This window comes from Taudactylus pleione, unplaced genomic scaffold, assembly GCF_031769625.1.
Source record: "Taudactylus pleione unplaced genomic scaffold, aTauple2 ptg000047l, whole genome shotgun sequence".
Taxonomy (NCBI): Eukaryota; Metazoa; Chordata; class Amphibia; order Anura; family Myobatrachidae; genus Taudactylus; species Taudactylus pleione.
Genome location: NW_028284449.1, coordinates 607,328 through 627,689, shown reverse-complemented (window position 1 = coordinate 627,689; position 20,362 = coordinate 607,328). Strand labels below are relative to the sequence as shown.

Below are 20,362 nucleotides of genomic sequence, written 5' to 3'. Positions count from 1 at the left end.
GCCGTGTCTGAGGGCCTGTATGCCATACTGGGTGGAGGCGGCCATGTCTGAGGGCCTGTATGCCATGCTGGGGGGTGGAGGCGGCCATGTCTTAGGGCCTGTATGCCATGCTGGGTGGAGGCGGCCGTGTCTGAGGGCCTGTATGCCACGCTGGGTGGAGGCGGTTGTGTCTGAGGGCTTGTATGCCACACCGGGTGGAGGCGGTCGTGTCTGAGGGCCTGTGTGCCATACCGGGTGGAGGCGGCCGTGTCTGAGGGCCTGTGTGCCATACCGGGTGGAGGCGGCCGTGTCTGACGGCCTGTATGCCACACTGGGTGGAGGCGGTCGTGTCTGAGGTCCTGTATGCCATACCGGGTGGAGGTGGCCTTTATTCGTGCTAGAGATAAGCAGGCTGCAATCTGTATAGATGCAAAGCTAGGAAACTGCTACTCGGATCCACAGAAGCTCTCACAGGAGATATTTTCAGAGTCATATTAATAAAATGAAATGGACAAATGATGCTGACAGTAATGGAGGGAATTGTCAGGAGCAGCAGATGTGTGTAATAATGATGGCTGGCACCAGGAGTATATAACAGCCAGTATACAGATGGCACATACCATGCACACCTCTCACTCCCCTTGTTGTTGTGTGTCACTGACTGTGTGTGTGACGGGCCTTTCCCTATCTGCAAGTAATGAGAGCACCAACATGGCTGACTGCGCACTTGAGGCAGGCGGGCGCCATCTTCGTGCTCTCTCTCCCTCTTGTCGCCATGGTGACAGGGGCTCCCGGGCCCGGAAGTGGCGTCGCGGGCGCTCTCGCGAGACTTCCGGCGGCCATTTCTCCATTGATTGCGTCTGCTGCTGGCGGTGAGATCCGTGCTGCGCCCGCTGTGTCCGTGCACCATGACCCCCGCCTGACGCCGCGTACCAGCCGCCACCAGCACGGAGATGGTGCCCGGGGAGGACAGTCACCTCGTACCCACAGAGGTGAGGCAGCGCCGCCGGGGTGTGTGTCACTGGGGCCCGGGCCTCTCATAGGCTGCAGTCACTGCTAGTGGCGGGGGTCCCCTGCTGACCCCCACTAATGGCCACTGGCCCTCTATTGGCCCCCCACCCTCACTCATTGGCTGCTCCCTCCTATTGCCTGCCCTCTGCTGGCTCCCACCCCCTGGTGCTGCCCCCACTTCCTGCTACTCTCTCTGCTGGACCTACCCCATACTAGCTGCCCCCTCTGCTGGACCTGCCCCATACTAGCTGCCCCCTCTGCTGGACCTACCCCAAACTTACTGCCCCCTCTGCAGGACCTGCCCCATACTTACTGCCCCCTCTGCAGGACCTACCCCATACTTACTGCCCCCTCTGCTGGACCTACCCCATACTTACTGCCCCCTCTGCTGGACCTACCCCATACTTACTGCCCCCTCTGCTGGACCTACCCCATACTTACTGCCCCCTCTGCTGGACCTACCCCATACTTACTGCCCCCTCTGCAGGACCTACCCCATACTTACTGCCCCCTCTGCAGGACCTACCCCATACTTACTGCCCCCTCTGCTGGACCTACCCCATACTTGCTGCCCTTTTGTTTGACTCCACTTACCCCTCTTCTATTGCCACCCCCACACCTATTGCCATCCTCGCTTGCTTGTCTCCCTTCTGTCTGCCCCCTGTCACCATGAGAGCGCTCCCATTGGTGTCTATCTCCCCGCTCATCCTGTGCTTCCCCATTGCTGTTTATAGTTGTTGTGCCCCCATTGTGGTATATAGTGCCCCCCCATGACTCCCAATACTGGTTGTGCCCCCATTGCTGTATATAGTCCCCTGCCTTGACCCCCTATACTGGTTATGCCACCATCGCTGTGTATAGTGCCCCCCCCTCCCTTGTCTCCTATACTGGTTGTGCCCCCATTGCTGTATATAGTCCCCCCCCCTTGACCCCCTATACTGGTAGTGCCCCCATTGCTGTATATAGTTGTTGTCCTCCCTTTGTCCCCTATACTGGTTGTGCCCCCATTGCTGTATTAAGTACCCCCCAATGTGGCCCCATTACTGTATATTGTACCCCTCCCACCTATTCTGGTTGTAGTCCTCCCCCCTTCCTTGACCCCCTATACTAGTTGTGCCCTCATTGCTGTATATGGTCCCCCCTCCCTGGCCCCCTATACTGGTTGTGCCCCCATTGCTGTATATAGTACCCCCCCTTCTGGTTGTGCCCCCATTGCTGTATATGGTCCCCTCTCCCTTGCCCCCTATACTCGTTGTGCCCTCATTGCTGTATATGGTCCCCCCCCCCCCCTCCTTGACCCCCTATACTGGTTGTGCCCCTATATAAATAAAGGATAATAATAGCTGTATTCCATGTGACATAGCTGTCTGTGCGGGCGGCCTCCCTGTGTATCTCTGTCCTCTCTTCCTGTAAACACTATTTCACTTTCAGTTTACAGCCTCCCGAGTTGTCCCGTCTTTGCTATACCAGCTCTGTTTTGTTGTGGTAAATGGTGTTTGCACTGGTCATTACTGGTGACATATAGGCGAGGAGGCTGCTCTGTGTGTATGACAGCGGCTGGTGTACTGGGTGAGGGGTATACGCGTGCGTGTACTGGGTGAGGGGTATACGCGTGCGTGTACTGGGTGAGGGGTATACGCGTGCGTGTACTGGGTGAGGGGTATACGCGTGCGTGTACTGGGTGAGGGGTATACGCGTGCGTGTACTGGGTGAGGGGTATACGCGTGCGTGTACTGGGTGAGGGGTATACGCGTGCGTGTACTGGGGGTGGGGTATACGCGTGCGTGTACTGGGGGTGGGGTATACGCGTGCGTGTACTGGGAGTGGGGTATACGCGTGCGTGTACTGGGTGAGGGGTATACGCGTGCGTGTCCTGGGTGAGGGGTATACGCGTGTTGTTCAGTCTCTTTTCTCTGTTCCCTGTAACTTGCTGAACAGAAAGTGAGTATTGTTTTGTCTCTGTGCAGCGGAGGTGATGTGTGATCCCTCCACTGTATGTCACAGGCTGCTCATTCCTCCCGGACCCTCTGGATCTGCTGGTATTGCCCACTTGGTAAATACATGTGTTGGGAAGACTGGGTCATACTGTATTATGCTCGGCCACGAGTCTTATCCTGCTGCATTAACCCTATGAGTCCCCATTTTACTGGCGCTCTTTTCTCCAGGGCGATGCTTCGTATTCTCGCCATCGCTATAAGCTGCATCAGTGGCTGTTACAGGAAAAACAACAACGTTACTGTCAGTATAATTAGCAGTTTCTTAATATGACCACTGCTCAATGCAGCGCTCGCAGGGGATTGTACACTGTTTAGTGCTGGACACAAGCTGCGCTATCTCAGCCGACACTAAGCATTCGCGCCACCTTCTCAGCATAGCTATAATGATTCTTATTTTACTGGGCCTGGCAAAACTTGTGCTTGGTGCTTTGGACCCCTTGTGATGCTCTGTAAATAAAGGATAACAATATGAACAATGTCGGCCTTTTGTGCGTTATTTATCACGTGACCGCAGCAACGTGTCGCAATGGTGCTGGAGATAACCCTATTGTAACATTTTCTGGACATTTTTCACTTTTTGGACCTATTTGTAAAGGAATTAGTGATCAGCTATGGCGTCCTGTCACGTCTACATCTCGTCATTTGCTGGGTTATATAATGAGCCTCCTTGTCTACTCAGGCTTTGTGTAGTCAATTCTTACTTTGTCTAATTAAACTTGTTTTTACTGTCTTTATTTGGATGATGCAAAATGCTGAATCCACTGCATACAAACATTTCTCTGTGTCCATATAAAATGTAATAAGTTGTTATTGAATAAATACGGCTTGCTCCTCCTATGGGAAAAGGTGCTGTGTAATGCTGATTTATCACGTGTAATAAAAGGTTGCTGGGATGTGCTCACACATGGGTGTGAGTGTAACAAACGCCTGCTCGCTCTGCAGGCTGCAATGTTGTGGTGACGTTTGGCAATTGGCTGCGATGTGATCAGCTAAATATATATATACCCGGTGTCACCTGCTTCTGTGCGCTGATGTCCACATAAAGACAGGAATGTGGAATAGGGCACTGGGGTCTGTATCCCCCACCCCCATAAATAAATAGCTGCTTTATATCTTCTGGTAACATTTGCTTGTTAATGACTGCATTGAGATTTCAGTGATGTGTTTTTTTTTTTCTTCAGGGGGGGAGGAGGGGTACCGTCCAGCAGAGGGCGAGATGCCGTATTCTGTATGCCACCTGCCAGTGTACCATGTGATGCACACAGCTGTCATAATAACGTCCGTCGGCATACACAAACATAGCTCTTTGAAGGTTACAATTAGTTTCACTCCAAAATTGCTGAGATGTTTCCAGTGTAAGTTGGATACAGATATATTGGAGCTGTGAATATAACCTTGTTCCCTGTAAGCTTATCATTACATTAAGGGTTAATAAAGGCAAAATTGTAAAAATCAAACAAAAGTAATTGTGTATATAAATAATGTACGGCTTTATGCTGCTACAGTAACACGAACCCCGCCAGCCCTAGGGTAATTCGGCTCCTGCTTTGCGTTCTCTTACGTAACATTTATGAAGGATACAGTGTGTTTCTGGTACACAGTACTACCTGGCACAGATCTGAGTAAATGCCCCATACATGTGCCAGATTAGTCCCAGCTATACCAGTATGCAGTGAGTGTCACCTGCCAGGTGTAATCTCAGCGCAGTAAGAACATGACTTGTGAAAATCTCTGGTTTTCCATAAAAATGACTGTAGAATACTGCAAGCCGGTAATAGCACTGTCTGTATTACCCTAATGTATATGTATGAAGCCGCTGGGGTGTGATTATCCCTCCGTCATCACCTGCTGACACTGGGTGATCTAGTCTGTATTACCCTAATGTATATGTATGAGGCCTCTGGGGTGTGATTATCCCTCTGTCATCGCCTGCTGACACGGGGTGATCTAGTCTGTATTACCCTAATGTATATGTATGAGGCCGCTGGGGTGTGATTATCCCTCTGTCATCACCTGCTGACACGGAGTGATCTAGTCTGTATTACCCTAATGTATATGTATGAGGCCGCTGGGGTGTGATTATCCCTCCGTCATCACCTGCTGACACTGGGTGATCTAGTCTGTATTACCCTAATGTATATGTATGAGGCCTCTGGGGTGTGATTATCTATTCCGTCATCACCTGCTGACGCGGGGTGATCTAGTCTGTATTACCCTAATGTATATGTATGAGGCCGCTGGGGTGTGATTATCCCTCCGTCATCACCTGCTGACACTGGGTGATCTAGTCTGTATTACCCTAATGTATATGTATGAGGCCTCTGGGGTGTGATTATCTATTCCGTCATCAACTGCTGACGCGGGGTGATCTAGTCTGTATTACCCTAATGTATATGTATGAGGCCGCCTGGGTGTGATTATCCCTCCGTCATCACCTGCTGACACTGGGTGATCTAGTCTGTATTACCCTAATGTATATGTATGAGGCCTCTGGGGTGTGATTATCCCTCTGTCATCGCCTGCTGACACGGGGTGATCTAGTCTGTATTACCCTAATGTATATGTATGAGGCCGCTGGGGTGTGATTATCCCTCTGTCATCGCCTGCTGACACGGGGTGATCTAGTCTGTATTACCCTAATGTATATGTATGAGGCCGCTGGGGTGTGATTATCCCTCCGTCATCACCTGCTGACACTGGGTGATCTAGTCTGTATTACCCTAATGTATATGTATGAGGCCTCTGGGGTGTGATTATCTATTCCGTCATCACCTGCTGACGCGGGGTGATCTAGTCTGTATTACCCTAATGTATATGTATGAGGCCGCTGGGGTGTGATTATCCCTCCGTCATCACCTGCTGACACTGGGTGATCTAGTCTGTATTACCCTAATGTATATGTATGAGGCCTCTGGGGTGTGATTATCTATTCCGTCATCACCTGCTGACGCGGGGTGATCTAGTCTGTATTACCCTAATGTATATGTATGAGGCCGCTGGGGTGTGATTATCCCTCCGTCATCACCTGCTGACACTGGGTGATCTAGTCTGTATTACCCTAATGTATATGTATGAGGCCGCTGGGGTGTGATTATCCCTCCGTCATCACCTGCTGACACTGGGTGATCTAGTCTGTATTACCCTAATGTATATGTATGAGGCCTCTGGGGTGTGATTATCTATTCCATCATCACCTGCTGACGCGGGGTGATCTAGTCTGTATTACCCTAATGTATATGTATGAGGCCGCTGGGGTGTGATTATCCCTCCGTCATCACCTGCTGACACTGGGTGATCTAGTCTGTATTACCCTAATGTATATGTATGAGGCCTCTGGGGTGTGATTATCTATTCCGTCATCAACTGCTGACGCGGGGTGATCTAGTCTGTATTACCCTAATGTATATGTATGAGGCCGCTGGGGTGTGATTATCCCTCCGTCATCACCTGCTGACACTGGGTGATCTAGTCTGTATTACCCTAATGTATATGTATGAGGCCTCTGGGGTGTGATTATCTATTCCGTCATCAACTGCTGACACTGGGTGATCTAGTCTGTATTACCCTAATGTATATGTATGAGGCCTCTGGGGTGTGATTATCCCTCTGTCATCACCTGCTGACACTGGGTGATCTAGTCTGTATTACCCTAATGTATATGTATGAGGCCGCTGGGGTGTGATTATCCCTCCGTCATCACCTGCTGACACTGGGTGATCTAGTCTGTATTACCCTAATGTATATGTATGAGGCCTCTGGGGTGTGATTATCTATTCCGTCATCACCTGCTGACGCGGGGTGATCTAGTCTGTATTGAGTCCCAAAGCTTCTGGAAACAAATGGTCATTGTCATTGAGATGTGTCGCTCTGATCAATACATCAGTAATAATGTGGGTGTAATGGTGACCAGTTGTACTAAGGGGCGTTGTTAGTCCTGGAAACTTGCTTAGTGGAAATGTTACACATAATTTTATATCTATAATAAGAATTTATATTCCATGGCTTCATTTATTGAGGATTAGACTTCAGGTTCTCACTTTATCTAGTGTATGTCACAAGACTATCCTGGGGTATATATGCATGCATTATAGTCACATACATACATACATACATACATACATACAGGGTCTATGACAAGATGCCTTTTTGTTGCAGGTTCTACACCTGCATCTATGTGAGCAAGGCTGGAATAACTCTTCTTAGCAAAATAGGCGCAAAAAAAACTCCGCTGTACATGTCGCAATGATCCTAATGCACAGGTTCTCAAACTCTGTCCTCAGGACCCTCAACAGTGCCGCGACTGGCACATTGTCCATGTCTGGTGGAGAGAGAGAACCAATCGCCATGCTTGAGTTTGGAAGGAATATATTCTGTATACCATTTTAGCAGAGTGGCTATTGTAGATTTATGAATATCTTTTTAAACTCTTGTTCCCCTTGTGTATTAGGCCCTAAAGTGAGGTCTTGGTGTTCCTGTAACTGGATTAGCACGTGTTCTTCTGTAACACCTGTCAAGCTGGGTACACACTAACAGATATATCTGTCCAATCTGTCTGGTGGGAAGGAAAATCTGGTCTCTCTTCCAGGGTTTTGGAGCAAATTTCTATTGGTATATGCTCCCATACATTACCATACATTCCACCCTAATGGATACTATTTTATGGGTTTACTTCCATTTCACTAGAAACCAGTAAAACTTGTATTAACATGCAATATCATAGGCTGATGTCTTTTGTTTTAGACGCTGCCCCCTGCTGGGCATTTATAAGAGTAGCTGCCCTACAGAGCAATTTAATTATTGCTCCGTTTGGACGCCCAAAGCTGCGGGGGGGGGGGGGGGGGCGGGGCACGTTGTAATTGCAGCCTCCTGAGGTGTGAGAAGAAATGTGTGCAGTGTCCTTTTTTCGGGGACCCCTAATGGTGGCTTGGGTGCCTTAACCACTCCTTTAGATGGGTTTAGCTGTTTTGCACGGCTAAACCCAATGCTTTTAGCCACGTTAAGTACTAATGGGCGCCCGAACGGATAAACAATTGAATTCCTCTGTCGCCTGTTCGTATAGACTCCCAGCCTAAGGGCGCTGTCAGAAATGAGTGCCTATCTGCCACCCAAGTTATATATTAGTAATTACTATAGACTGTAACCTGGGCTTCATTTTTAATACTTGTTACAAATCCATTTATAACCAGTTTCTGAATGTGCTCTTTGTTGTTGCAGTTCTAAAATACACATTTAGTAGTCACTTTATTATATATATACCTGTATAGCAGCTACTTACTGCAAATACTAATCAATTCAGTGCATAAAAACACGCAGACAAGGTCAAGAGGTTCAGTTGTTTTTCACACAAATACGGACAGAAATGTCCATCTAAGTGACTGACCGAAGTGATGATTATATCAGGGTGATTTGGGATCAGTCTCTTCTGTTCAGTTCTGAGTGTCCGTTATGTGGGCGAAAGTGCCTTGCTAGTGACCGAGGTCAGCAAACGGGCCAGATTGGTTCAAGCTGACGGGAAATTGACAGTAACCGAAATAAACATGTTACATCTGTGGTATACAGGCGAGCCTCTCCAAACGGTGCATGGGCTACAGCAGGAGAAGACCACCTCAGCTGGGTTCCCCCAGCTAAGAGCACAGGGCCACCAACACTGGACAGTTGTAGATTGGGCCAACCATACGATATTTTCCTAATTCTGAGATGCAGATGGTGGGGTCATTGGCTGGTCCTGTTTGCCGAAAGCATCGTAACTGCATGTGGTCCGGTACTTGGAACGGGAGAAGTTGCTAATCCTGTGCATTTCTCGCACAAAATAGTAGTGGTCATCATGGGAATTAATTGAATAGCTCCCGGTCGCTTATCCCAGCAGCTTAATCCCGCATAAGGATTGAATCACCCCCTAATGGCTAAAGCATAGTATTGAATGAATTGCCGCCAACATCGCTGTATAAGATTGTGATGAGGAATGTAAGCGGAACCTTCCCAGAAAATGCGGCATACTTTAGTGACTTCTGAATCTTTCTCTGATATCCAAGGAAAGAGACAATTCTCCGATAATGTTATTCCCAGGCAGCAGCCAGGATGACTCTGACATGATGAATGCATAGGTACTCCCACAGTACACTGCAGCCTGTGTGGTTAGATAGGTCAGCACTTCGTCATGTCTGAGAGGTGCCTTCCAGTGGGACATCTTTAGCAGGAGCTGAGCGCTGTCTCCGGAGGCCTCTGCTTTCTAGTTCCCAGTGTTCTTTAGAATGTAATGTGATTTCAGTGACGTGTGAGGATGCACAGAGCGAGGTTATTGTTACATGCCAAACCCTGTCCCATGTGTTCTCTGGGACTTGCTACCACATTACCATGAAATGATCACATATGTGAGCGTTATCTCTCCTTCATCCACTAGGGGACACTGGAGGACTTCAAGACAGTGGGTATAGCCGCTGCTGAGTGGAGCTAGGCACTTTACATTTAAATGAAGTGTGATTAGCTCCTCCCCTCTATACCCCCCTATAGGCCAGTATTAGTTTGTGCTCGAGTGGGAGCAGGTCGCAAAAAAGATCTCCTGCTCTTAGGGCTAGGATAGGTGTTTAAAATATATATATAAAAAAAAAAAGTAGAATTCCTAATATGAGGACAGTCGGGCAGTAACTGCAACTGCCTGTCTGCTACGTGGGACGCTGCCGGAGTGGACCCACTCGCAAGTGCATGCACTTCGCCTGGGGCCCCCGACACCTGAGACCTCAGCCTTCAGGGGGGGGGGGGGGGCACATGCCGCTGTATGCATCGTGGACCCCCACCAGTCAGAGCCAGCTGCCGGCAGCAGCAGGAAGCCTCCACACGTCTCCCTGTGAGTACAGCTGGCTCTGATTAGCAGGGCAGCCAGCTTATTGCTACTGTAGGTGACCCCTATACACCGGCGCGAGGTCTTAGTTCAGCTGGCTCCCTGATTAGCAGGGCAGCCAGCTCAGCGCTTCAATAGGCGGCCCCACAGCGATCCGCGCCGTTGGCTCAGCCACCGGCGCGATGTTAGTACAGCTGGCTCCTTGATTAGCAGGGAAGCCAGCTTAGCGGGATCAGAGGCGGCTTCTCATACACAGAGACGCGCCGACGGCAGCGTCAGTACAGCTGGCTCCCTGATTAGCAGGGAAGCCGGCTTAGCGTTACAGAGGCAGCTTCCTGTATGCACCGGCTCCCTGACAAGCAGGGTAGCCGGTGTTTTCCCGGCAGTAGGCGGCTCAGCAATACTGCACAGAGGCAGTATATATATATATATATATATATATATATGTTATACTGGGTACACACGCCAGTTTATAATGGCGCTAGAATGCGGGGGCGGAGCTTAGCTCCGACTTCCTCCTCCTGCCTCCCATCAGCCCCAGCGTTTCTCTGCATGCAGTTTGCTGGCGGCCATTATAGGGAGCAGCAGCGTTGGACAGCCTACGGACCTGTATGTATTACAGCAGGGGTTTAGGCTGATGTAGACAGAGAGAATAATAATCTTTGCCTGGCGTTCTGGCACTGCTAGGAGCGCTGTGGTGGGCAAGTGTGACTGTCTCCAATCTCTCTGTACCCCAGTATATTGTTTTTCTTACCCTGTCACTTAACCTCTTTGTGGTTTGTGTGGGGTCTGTAAGTAGCATGACTGGCAGGTCTAAGGCTTCGCAGAAGTTTTTTACCTGCAAAAAGTGTGGAGTAAAATGTACACAGGGACAGTCATCTACCTCCAGATTGTGTGACGGTTGTTATACGGATCAGCAATCTGCAGAGATGTCAGAACCACCGTCTTGGACGCAGGTTACATCTGTTATGTCCTCTCTCTCGGCTGAAGTGGAGGCTTCTCGCAGAGAAAGAGAGGCTTATAGGTCAGCTGCTACAGAGGAACCAGCATGGGCGAGATCCCTAGCTGTTTCTATGGAGGGGATTTCCAGAGCCATGACAATGCAGTCCGCTCCACAGGTCTGTAAAAAGAGACTGTTACCCTCAGTCCTCCATTGAGATGACCCGGAGGAGGAGGAGGATATGCCTGAATTAGAAGAGGGTGAGAACGCCCCAGATTCGCCTAAAGAGCCTCTGGAGTCTGACCTTGAACAGGTCTCAGAGGGAATAGAAGCCTTGATTGCTGCAATATGACATGTATTGCACATACTGGAAGAGGACTCAGGTCCTGCAAAGCAGTCTTTCTTAAGAAACAAAGACAAGCTACGGCTTTCCCTATATCGGAAGAGCTGGATTCCCTTCTAACGACAGCCTGGGAACATCCAGATAAAAAGTTTCAGATGTCCCGGCGTTTATTATCTTTTTACCCTTTTCCAGCAGATAATAGAAAGGCTTGTGAAACTCCCCCTACAGTAGATTCATCTGTATCGTGATTGTCAAAAAAGACTACACTCCTTGTTCCTGGAGTCACGTCTTTAAAGGACATGTCCGATCGGAGACTGGAGAGCACTCTTAAGTCCATTTGCACCGCTGCAGGGGTGACTCTTCATCCAGCGATAGTTAGCTGCTGGACTAACAAGGCTATTGAAATTTGGGCTAAGCAATTGGCGGACGGAATGAAGGCTCAACTACCTATGGAGGAACTCATTCCGTTAGCAGAACATATAGGTGAAGCGGCAGCTTACCTTGGAGAAGCGTCTAAGGATGTTTGTTCTATTGCCTCCAGAACTTCAGCTCTGGCAATTTCAGCACGGCGGGCGCTGTGGCTCAAAACTTGGCAGGCTGACGCGGAATCCAAAAGGGCTGTGGAAGCACTTCCTTTCACTGGACATATTCGGGGCAGAACTAGATAAATGGATATCTCAGGTATCTGGAGGTAAATCCACTTTTCTACCGTCTGCAGCTCCTCCACCTAGACGATCTTACTCAGGACCTTCGTTTCGGTCCTTTCGGGCCCTGGGTCGTTCACGTGGTCGTTTCAGAAGATCATCAACATCCTGTGGTACTAGAGGTCGGGGTAGAACCGCAGCCACCAGAGGCTCGAGTCTACAGGAAGTTAAGTCCACTTCTAAACCCAGTGCATGACTGGCTTCCCTCTCACCTGGGGGACCCCAGAGTGGGAGCGCGTCTTCGGGACTTCAGCAAGGTCTGGGCGGAAACCTGTGCGGACGCTTGGGTCCGAGATATAATAATTTGGGGCTACAAGCTAGATTTCCAACTGCAACCCCCGAATCGTTTTTTTTACCACAGGTTTGCCAGTTTCCAACGACAGAAGTGTGGTCTTACAGAAAGCAATAGACAGGCTTCTGTCCATGAAAGTGGTAATCCAAGTCCCCAGTCATCAGAGGGGAAAGGGAGTTTACTCCAGTCTTTTTGTCGTTCCGAAGCCGGACGGCTCGGTCAGACCCATTCTAAACTTAAAGGATCTCAATCCATACTTATGGATCTATAGGTTCAAGATGGAGTCTCTTCAGTCGGTAATTGCAGGCTTGGAGGAGGGCGAGTTCATTGAATCTCTAGATATCAAGGACGCCTACCTGCACATTCCCTTTTGGCCACCTCACCAGGCTTTCCTGAGATTCGCAGTTTGGGATTCACATCTCCAGTTTCAGGCCTTGCCCTTCGGCTTATCTTTGGCCCCACGGGTATTCACAAAGGTTATGGCTGTGATGATGAGTCTCCTTCAGAAACAAGGAATCACTTCGAGGCTGTCCAGTACGGTCGATTTCACTCCAGACCTTTTCAGCTAGATCTCCTATAACAATGGTCGGGATCCCACCTGTTTCTTCACAAAAGAGTCAGGTTACAACCCAAGACTCGGATTTCCCTACTGTGGTGGCTAAACTCAGTTCACTTTGCGGAGGGAAAGAGATTCGGAGAGTGGGATTGGACGCTTCTCACCACGGATGCGAGTCTAAGAGGCTGGGGGGCAGTAATTCTGGAGCATCATTTCCAGGGACGCTGGACAGCACAGGAATCGAGTCTTCCAATCAACATATTGGAGTTAAGAGCAGTTTTCTACGCATTACAGACAGCAGCTCACTTTCTGAGGGGCCGAGCAGTCAGTGTCCAGTCCGACAATGCCACAGCAGTGGCATACATAAACAAGGAGGCACCAGAAGTCGTGCAGCCATAAAGGAAGTCAGCAGGATTCTGATCTGGGCGGAAAGCTACGCAAGGTCGATTTCGTCAATCTTCATTCCGGGCGTCGAAAATTGGGAGGCAGATTGCCTCAGTCGTCAGGATGTACCTCCAGGAGAATGGGCTCTACATCCACAGGTGTTTCAGCAGCTGGTCCAACGGTGGGGTCTTCCACAGGTCGACCTCATGGCATCCAGGCAGAACCATCAACTGCCCCTTTTACTGCTCTCGAACAAGGGATCACAAGCGGTGCCTGTGGTTGCACTGTCAACACCATGGCGGTTCCAATTCATTTATCTGTTTCCTCCATTTCCCCTTCTCCCTCGAATCCTTCAACGCATCAAGAGGGAACAGGCCAAGGTCCTGCTGATAGCTCCAGGACTGGCCTCGCAGAGCTTGGTGCTCTAACATTCAGCTCCTGTTGGTAGACAATCTGTGGCCCTTACCACTCAGAGAGGATCTGCTCCTTCAGGGTCCTTTACTTTATCCAAACTTAAAGCGGCTACGTTTGACAGCCTGGTTGTTGAAAGGGCCATCTTAAGACGTAAAGGGATACCTTCCAAGGTGATTCCTACGATACTTAGAGACAGGAAGGAGGTTACTTCCAAGCATTACCATCGTATTTGGAAGGCATATGTAACCTGGTGCAAACGCAGAGTTCTGCCTTCTACAGAGTTCACTCTTCCCATATTTCTGCTTTTTCTGCAAGCAGGTCTCTCAGCAGGCCTTCGGTTGGGATCTCTGAAGGTAGAAATTTCAGCACTCTCGGTTTTCTTCCAAAAGAAATTGGCCTTATTACCGGACGTGCAAACTTTTCTGCAGGGTGTGGTTAGATTACAACCACCCTTCGTTCTTCCTACAGCTCTATGGGACTTGGACTTCGTCTTGTCTTTCTTGCAGTCCTTCGCTGTTCGAGCCTTTGGAGTCAGTGGAATTGAAGTATCTTTCATGGAAGGTGATACTTCTGCTGGCTCTAGCTTCCGCCAGGAGGGTGGCAGAGCTTGGGAGCTTTATCATGTCGTCCACCATATTTGGTATTTCATGAAGATAGAGCTAAGCTATGCACCAGAATGGATTTTCTGCCTAAGGTGGTTTCGGCTTTCCACATCAATCAACCTATTGTGGTTCTGGTTCTTTCACATGATTCTTCTTCTAGATCCTTGGATGTGGTTAGAGCTCTTCGCATATATGTAGACAGGACGGCAGTCATTCGCAAGACGGATACTCCTTGTTTTGTATGATGCTGCTCGTCCGGGTTGGCCAGCTTCCAAACAGACACTGGCTCGATGGATTCGTCTGACCATACGACAGGCATATATGGCCTCGTCTAGAGAACCTCTCATCTTCCATTACCGCACATACCACTCGCTCAAGTGGGTGTTTTGGGGGCGGCTGCTCGAGGCGTTACTATGAAATCTCTATGCCAGGCAGCTACTTGGTCGGGCCGGATGCTTTTGTTCGGTTTTCCAGATTTGACACCTTTGCGACTTCTGCGGCGCAATATGGTCGGTCTGTTTTGCAGGTTTCTCAGCGCTTTCCTACCCGTGATGTGAGCTCTGGGACATCCCAACTGTCTTGAAGTCTTCCAGTGTCCCCTAGTGGATGAAGTAGAAGACATGATTTTGGTACTTACCGATAAATCCCTTTCTCCGATTCCACAGGGGACACTGGACGCCCACCCGGCGCTGTTCCTCCTGCCATACCTGTTATGCCTGTTGGCGACATGTTTGTTGTCTAGGGTGATGTTATGAATGTTAGAGACATGTTTGTCGTCTCTTGTTTCATTCTATTTTGCTTTGTTTTCAACTTTCAGTTGTTTTTGTACTTTCACCTCCTCCTCTTCTGTCAATCTTTTTTCTCTGCTCCCCTCGGGCTTGGTTCTAATAGTGGCCTATAGGGGGTATAGGAGCTAGTCACGCTTAATTTAAATGTAAAGTGCCAAGCTCCACTCAGCACTGTCTATACCCCCCACTGTCTTGAAGTCCTCCAGTGTCCCCTGTGGAATCGGAGAAAGGGATTTATCGGTAAGTACCAAAATCCTGTTTTTGCAGAATGTGCGCACTCTGTCATCACAGGCAGCCATCCTCTTTAGAATTTAGGCACAAGTTGTTATACATAATAGCTGCTGATGGATATATATACTAGCTGGAGTACCCGACGTTGCCTGGGATTTTAAGAATGGTTGTTTACACATCATCCTCCAACAAACCTGTCCTTAGGCAGGCCTCACAAAAAGTGTGACAAACTTCCCCATCCACTGTCCTAAGGTCTTCAGAGGAAGTAGGACCAGTAACGGTGTAAAGCAAACGTCGGAGATAGAAGCATTGAAAATGTGTCGGATGTACAGTGTAAACATGGCCAAGAGCTTCTGTTGCTCTGATACCAGGATGACTGTGTACTTCCTGGTTGCTGGATGGCACTATGAAATGCACAGCAACTACTTCCAGTTCCTTGTGCAGCTGTTTCCGGCATTCAGGGTCTCCACGGTGTATAAGATTCTTCCAATCTGTTTTAACCTTCAGAATGAACCGGAAGTAGCCTCTGTGCGTTCCATAGTGCGGTCCAGCAACCAAGGAGGTAGAGAAAAAAGTTTGATTGCCATTATTGACGCCATCTAGTTGTGTAAGCTGATGCACGAGCAAGTATAAATAAAAATTTGTGCTGCAGAGCTGCGTTTAGTGTTGGGGTGCATTACAATTTTCTGCTAGATCCACATTAAATTGTGATGTTTGCAGATCTAAAGAAAGGGCTGTATATAGTGAGTGTAATGTATCAGTCTGTCACTAAATAACGCCGACTTCTTGTATCAGCAATTCCGGTTGTTTTGCTCTAATGCAGCCAAACCCTGATCTTCATGTATGTATAAGTGCTGTGGTAGCACCTCGCCTCTCTAGGGCGCTATGTCTGTAGCCCTGCGTGTAAGGTGTTGTATTTCTCATGCATTGATACTGGTACATTGATCAGAGTGTACCCTATTATTTCTGCTCGTACCCTCCTGAGGTGGTGAGCAGAAATCCGCAAAAAGTCCGGCTCTTAGGCGCCGAAACGCAACGTGCCCAGTACTGTGGACGGGTTTATCCTCTTCACGTAACCGAACCTGGTGCATTTGGGCGAGACATACACGATAATTTAATATCACTCCATAACTTTAGGAGCGAGCTCAGGTACGAGTGGGAACGTAAAAAACCATTGAATTCCCCACAGAATTCTACAATGGGGTGTAACTCTTATCACAGTGTTGTGTGTAACTGATGTACAGGAATTAGCCAGCCAGCCTCATTCATTTGCACATTTTAGGCATATTTGAGTTACCATGCTGCTTTACAGGTGAAATCTAATCGGCTAACAGCAGACTTATGGTTCCACCAAATTTTTCGATTAGGGTAAGAATAGTAATTTATATGATCCAAAATGGCATCAACCCTGTATTTTATTTTGTCAGATCAAAACCTCTATTATGTTCATGATTTCTGTAAGACTCCTCGAGGCCTTCTGGAGACGAGCGCTATATAATAAAATGATTATTAATAAATAATAATATGCCCATGTGGTAGGCTGCACTCCGCCTGGCAAAGGTAGCATTATAGCCAGGATGCAATATAATGTAAGGAGGTTATAACTAGGATGACATGTAATGGAATGAACGTTAGTTTATGGATATAATGTACTTTACGATCGGCAAGGTGTATTATACAGGAACTCAGAGCTCAGTGCTGCGTTTTACCTTGCAGTATAAATTCCTTTCTCTGTCCATCTGGTTACGTGTTTTATGGTGTACATTATATTGTAGAGTGTAGATTGGAGCTCAAAGTCTTGCAGATAAAAGTGAGAGAGAGCGGAAGTAGCTGCAGATTCCCCTGAATACAGAGACATTGGGAAGACGTTCATTGTAGGTGCAGCAGCCGCTCGGGCACTTTTGCTGGGTATCCCCCTCACTCTCTGGGTTGGAATGACTTCAGTAATAGTGCAAGATGTCGGTGTGTCCCGGCCTGCGCTGTGCAGAGGGCGTTCCTGCCACAAAGGAAACTGCTGAAAATTCCCCACATGACTCAGTCCTGGCTTCTCAATGCTGAAGTTCCTGGTCAATCTGTTCCTGTCTTGTTCCAAATCTAAGGATAAGTTTATAGTCCTCAGTCAGGTGAGTCTTTCTCTTGGTGGTCGCCCTTAGGACCCCAGCCCGGGAGCGGGAAGAATGCTTGATTTCCCATTTACGCTCTGGCTGGTAATAGTTACAACTCCTGACCTTGGATACGGTAACAGTGGTGTGTGCAGGACTTGTACCATTGCATTGTGCTCCTAGCTTGTGAGTAATTAGCAAGGGGCTAATCTGTGTTCAGACCCCTCAGGGTGTAGTTCCTGTATATAGTTTCTTTTCTTTCTTTACGAGCCAGTAAAACTTTCAGCTCCTTGGTTTGTTAGTCTCTTGAAAAATCATTAGTTCCAAAGATACATTTTCTAACTGGGCAGCATTCTCTCCCATACCAATTACGGCACGCTCCTGCCCCTCTGCGTATTAGGCTCTCTCAGGTCTCCTATAGACAGTCGTGCTATAAGGCGAGTCGCATGATTTGGTCTTGGCAGGCCGTTCCAGGAAACCCATAGCTGTGACCTTTAAGACCATTTGGTTCTCCATCTCCAATAAAACGTTGATGTCAGTTGCATGTAGGAATGCTGACAGTACTTAATCTGTATTTTACTTTGTCATCTTCCGCGTTATGACCTGTCATTAGGCCTCTCTTCCCAGAATAGCAGCAAGGCGAAACAGCGTTGAGGGTCCCACCTTCACAATACTACACTTAGGGGGCTATTTGGTTCCTGGCAATGTCCCTCTAGAACGCTCATGAAGACTGCTGGATGTATCTTCGCTCTTTTCCTCTCGCGCCCCCTAAATAGAGAAGTGCACATGGAATAGTTGGCGATGAGTCCTTGCCGTAATGAGTGGTAATGTGCGCAGCTGAGCGTTGTGGCGGCACTTCACAGTGACATGTTTGGTCCCCAGTTTCCGTGTCATGGAAAGGACCAGAAGAACAGTTCTTGTAGTGTGTTGGAGCCTAATTTCTGTGATCACCGATAACCGCACACACCCCCTCCCTAAGAACTAATACTAACCGCTTGTCGCAGTGAGGGTAATTGTTCCTAGTGTACCGACAGGCTGCAGTTTGGCGTGTAGGTGACCTGTCCTAAAATCACTGCAAAAGTATTTTCTGTGCTTTATACAAACTTGGCAGCGTCCCCCTCCTGACAGTCTAACTCACAGCTTTCTTCATTATTTATGTAATGAGACGTAATAAGCCCCCCTTTGTTCTCCGCAACCAGGGGAGCTATGGATCTCACAAGGCAACACCAAGTGTCTCTTCTGTCACTCCTGTATAATGTGATGCTGGAGAATGGGTCTCCTGTCCTCTCTATAGATGTTATAGGAAGGATGATGCAGGAACGTGTACTGTGACTCCTGTATAATGTGATGCTGGAGAATGGGTCTCCTGTCCTCTCTATAGATGTTATAGGAAGGATGATGCAGGAACGTGTACTGTGACTCCTGTATAATGTGATGCTGGAGAATAGGTCTCCTGTCCTCTCTCTATAGATGTTATAGGAAGGATGATACAGGAACGTGTACTGTGACTCCTGTATAATGTGATGCTGGAGAATAGGTCTCCTGTCCTCTCTATAGATGTTATAGGAAGGATGATGCAGGAACGTGTACTGTGACTCCTGTATAATGTGATGCTGGAGAATAGGTCTCCTGTCCTCTCTCTATAGATGTTATAGGAAGGATGATACAGGAATGTGTACTGTGACTCCTGTATAATGTGATGCTGGAGAATGGGTCTCCTGTCATCTCTCTATAGATGTTATAGGAAGGATGATACAGGAACGTGTACTGTGACTCCTGTATAATGTGATGCTGGAGAATAGGTCTCCTGTCCTCTCTCTATAGATGTTATAGGAAGGATGATACAGGAACGTGTACTGTGACTCCTGTATAATGTGATGCTGGAGAATGGGTCTCCTGTCCTCTCTATAGATGTTATAGGAAGGATGATACAGGAACGTGTACTGTGACTCCTGTATAATGTGATGCTGGAGAATGGGTCTCCTGTCATCTCTCTATAGATGTTATAGGAAGGATGATACAGGAATGTGTACTGTGACTCCTGTATAATGTGATGCTGGAGAATGGGTCTCCTGTCCTCTCTATAGATGTTATAGGAAGGATGATACAGGAACGTGTACTGTGACTCCTGTATAATGTGATGCTGGAGAATAGGTCTCCTGTACTCTCTATAGATGTTATAGGAAGGATAATACAGGAACGTGTACTGTGACTCCTGTATAATGTGATGCTGGAGAATGGGTCTCCTGTCCTCTCTATAGATGTTATAGGAAGGATGTGACTCCTGTATAATGTGATGCTGGAGAATGGGTCTCCTGTCATCTCTCTATAGATGTTATGGGAAGGATGATACAGGAACGTGTACTGTGACTCCTGTATAATGTGATGCTGGAGAATAGGTCTCCTGTCCTCTCTCTATAGATGTTATAGGAAGGATGATGCAGGAACGTGTACTGTGACTCCTGTATAATGTGATGCTGGAGAATGGGTCTCCTGTCCTCTCTATAGATGTTATAGGAAGGATGTGACTCCTGTATAATGTGATGCTGGAGAATGGGTCTCCTGTCCTCTCTCTATAGATGTTATAGGAAAGATGATACAGGAACGTGTACTGTGACTCCTGTATAATGTGATGCTGGAGAATAGGTCTCCTGTCCTCTCTATAGATGTTATAGGAAGGATGATGCAGGAACGTGTACTGTGACTCCTGTATAATGTGATGCTGGAGAATGGGTCTCCTGTCCTCTCTCTATAGATGTTATAGGAAGGATGATACAGGAACGTGTACTGTGACTCCTGTATAATGTGATGCTGGAGAATAGGTCTCCTGTCCTCTCTATAGATGTTATAGGAAGGATGATACAGGAACGTGTACTGTGACTCCTGTATAATGTGATGCTGGAGAATAGGTCTCCTGTCCTCTCTATAGATGTTATAGGAAGGATGATGCAGGAACGTGTACTGTGACTCCTGTATAATGTGATGCTGGAGAATAGGTCTCCTGTCCTCTCTATAGATGTTATGGGAAGGATGATACAGGAACGTGTACTGTGACTCCTGTATAATGTGATGCTGGAGAATAGGTCTCCTGTCCTCTCTATAGATGTTATAGGAAGGATGATACAGGAACGTGTACTGTGACTCCTGTATAATGTGATGCTGGAGAATGGGTCTCCTGTCC

General features: G+C 48.0%; 1 protein-coding gene across 3 annotated transcripts in view; it reads left to right on the top strand.

Moving 5' to 3' along the window:
• Positions 1-793: 793 nt before the first annotated feature.
• USP47 (ubiquitin specific peptidase 47) overlaps positions 794-20,362 on the top strand; it is a 112,509-nt gene continuing 92,940 nt past the window's right edge. For 2 of the 3 annotated variants that reach the window (XM_088460521.1, XM_088460520.1), the window contains exon 1: positions 794-971. In XM_088460521.1, the coding sequence (XP_088316647.1) occupies positions 933-971 (39 nt within the window). In that variant the 5' untranslated portion in view covers positions 794-932. The remainder of the gene's footprint in view (positions 972-20,362) is intronic. The other variant, XM_088460522.1, reaches the window with a different exon arrangement.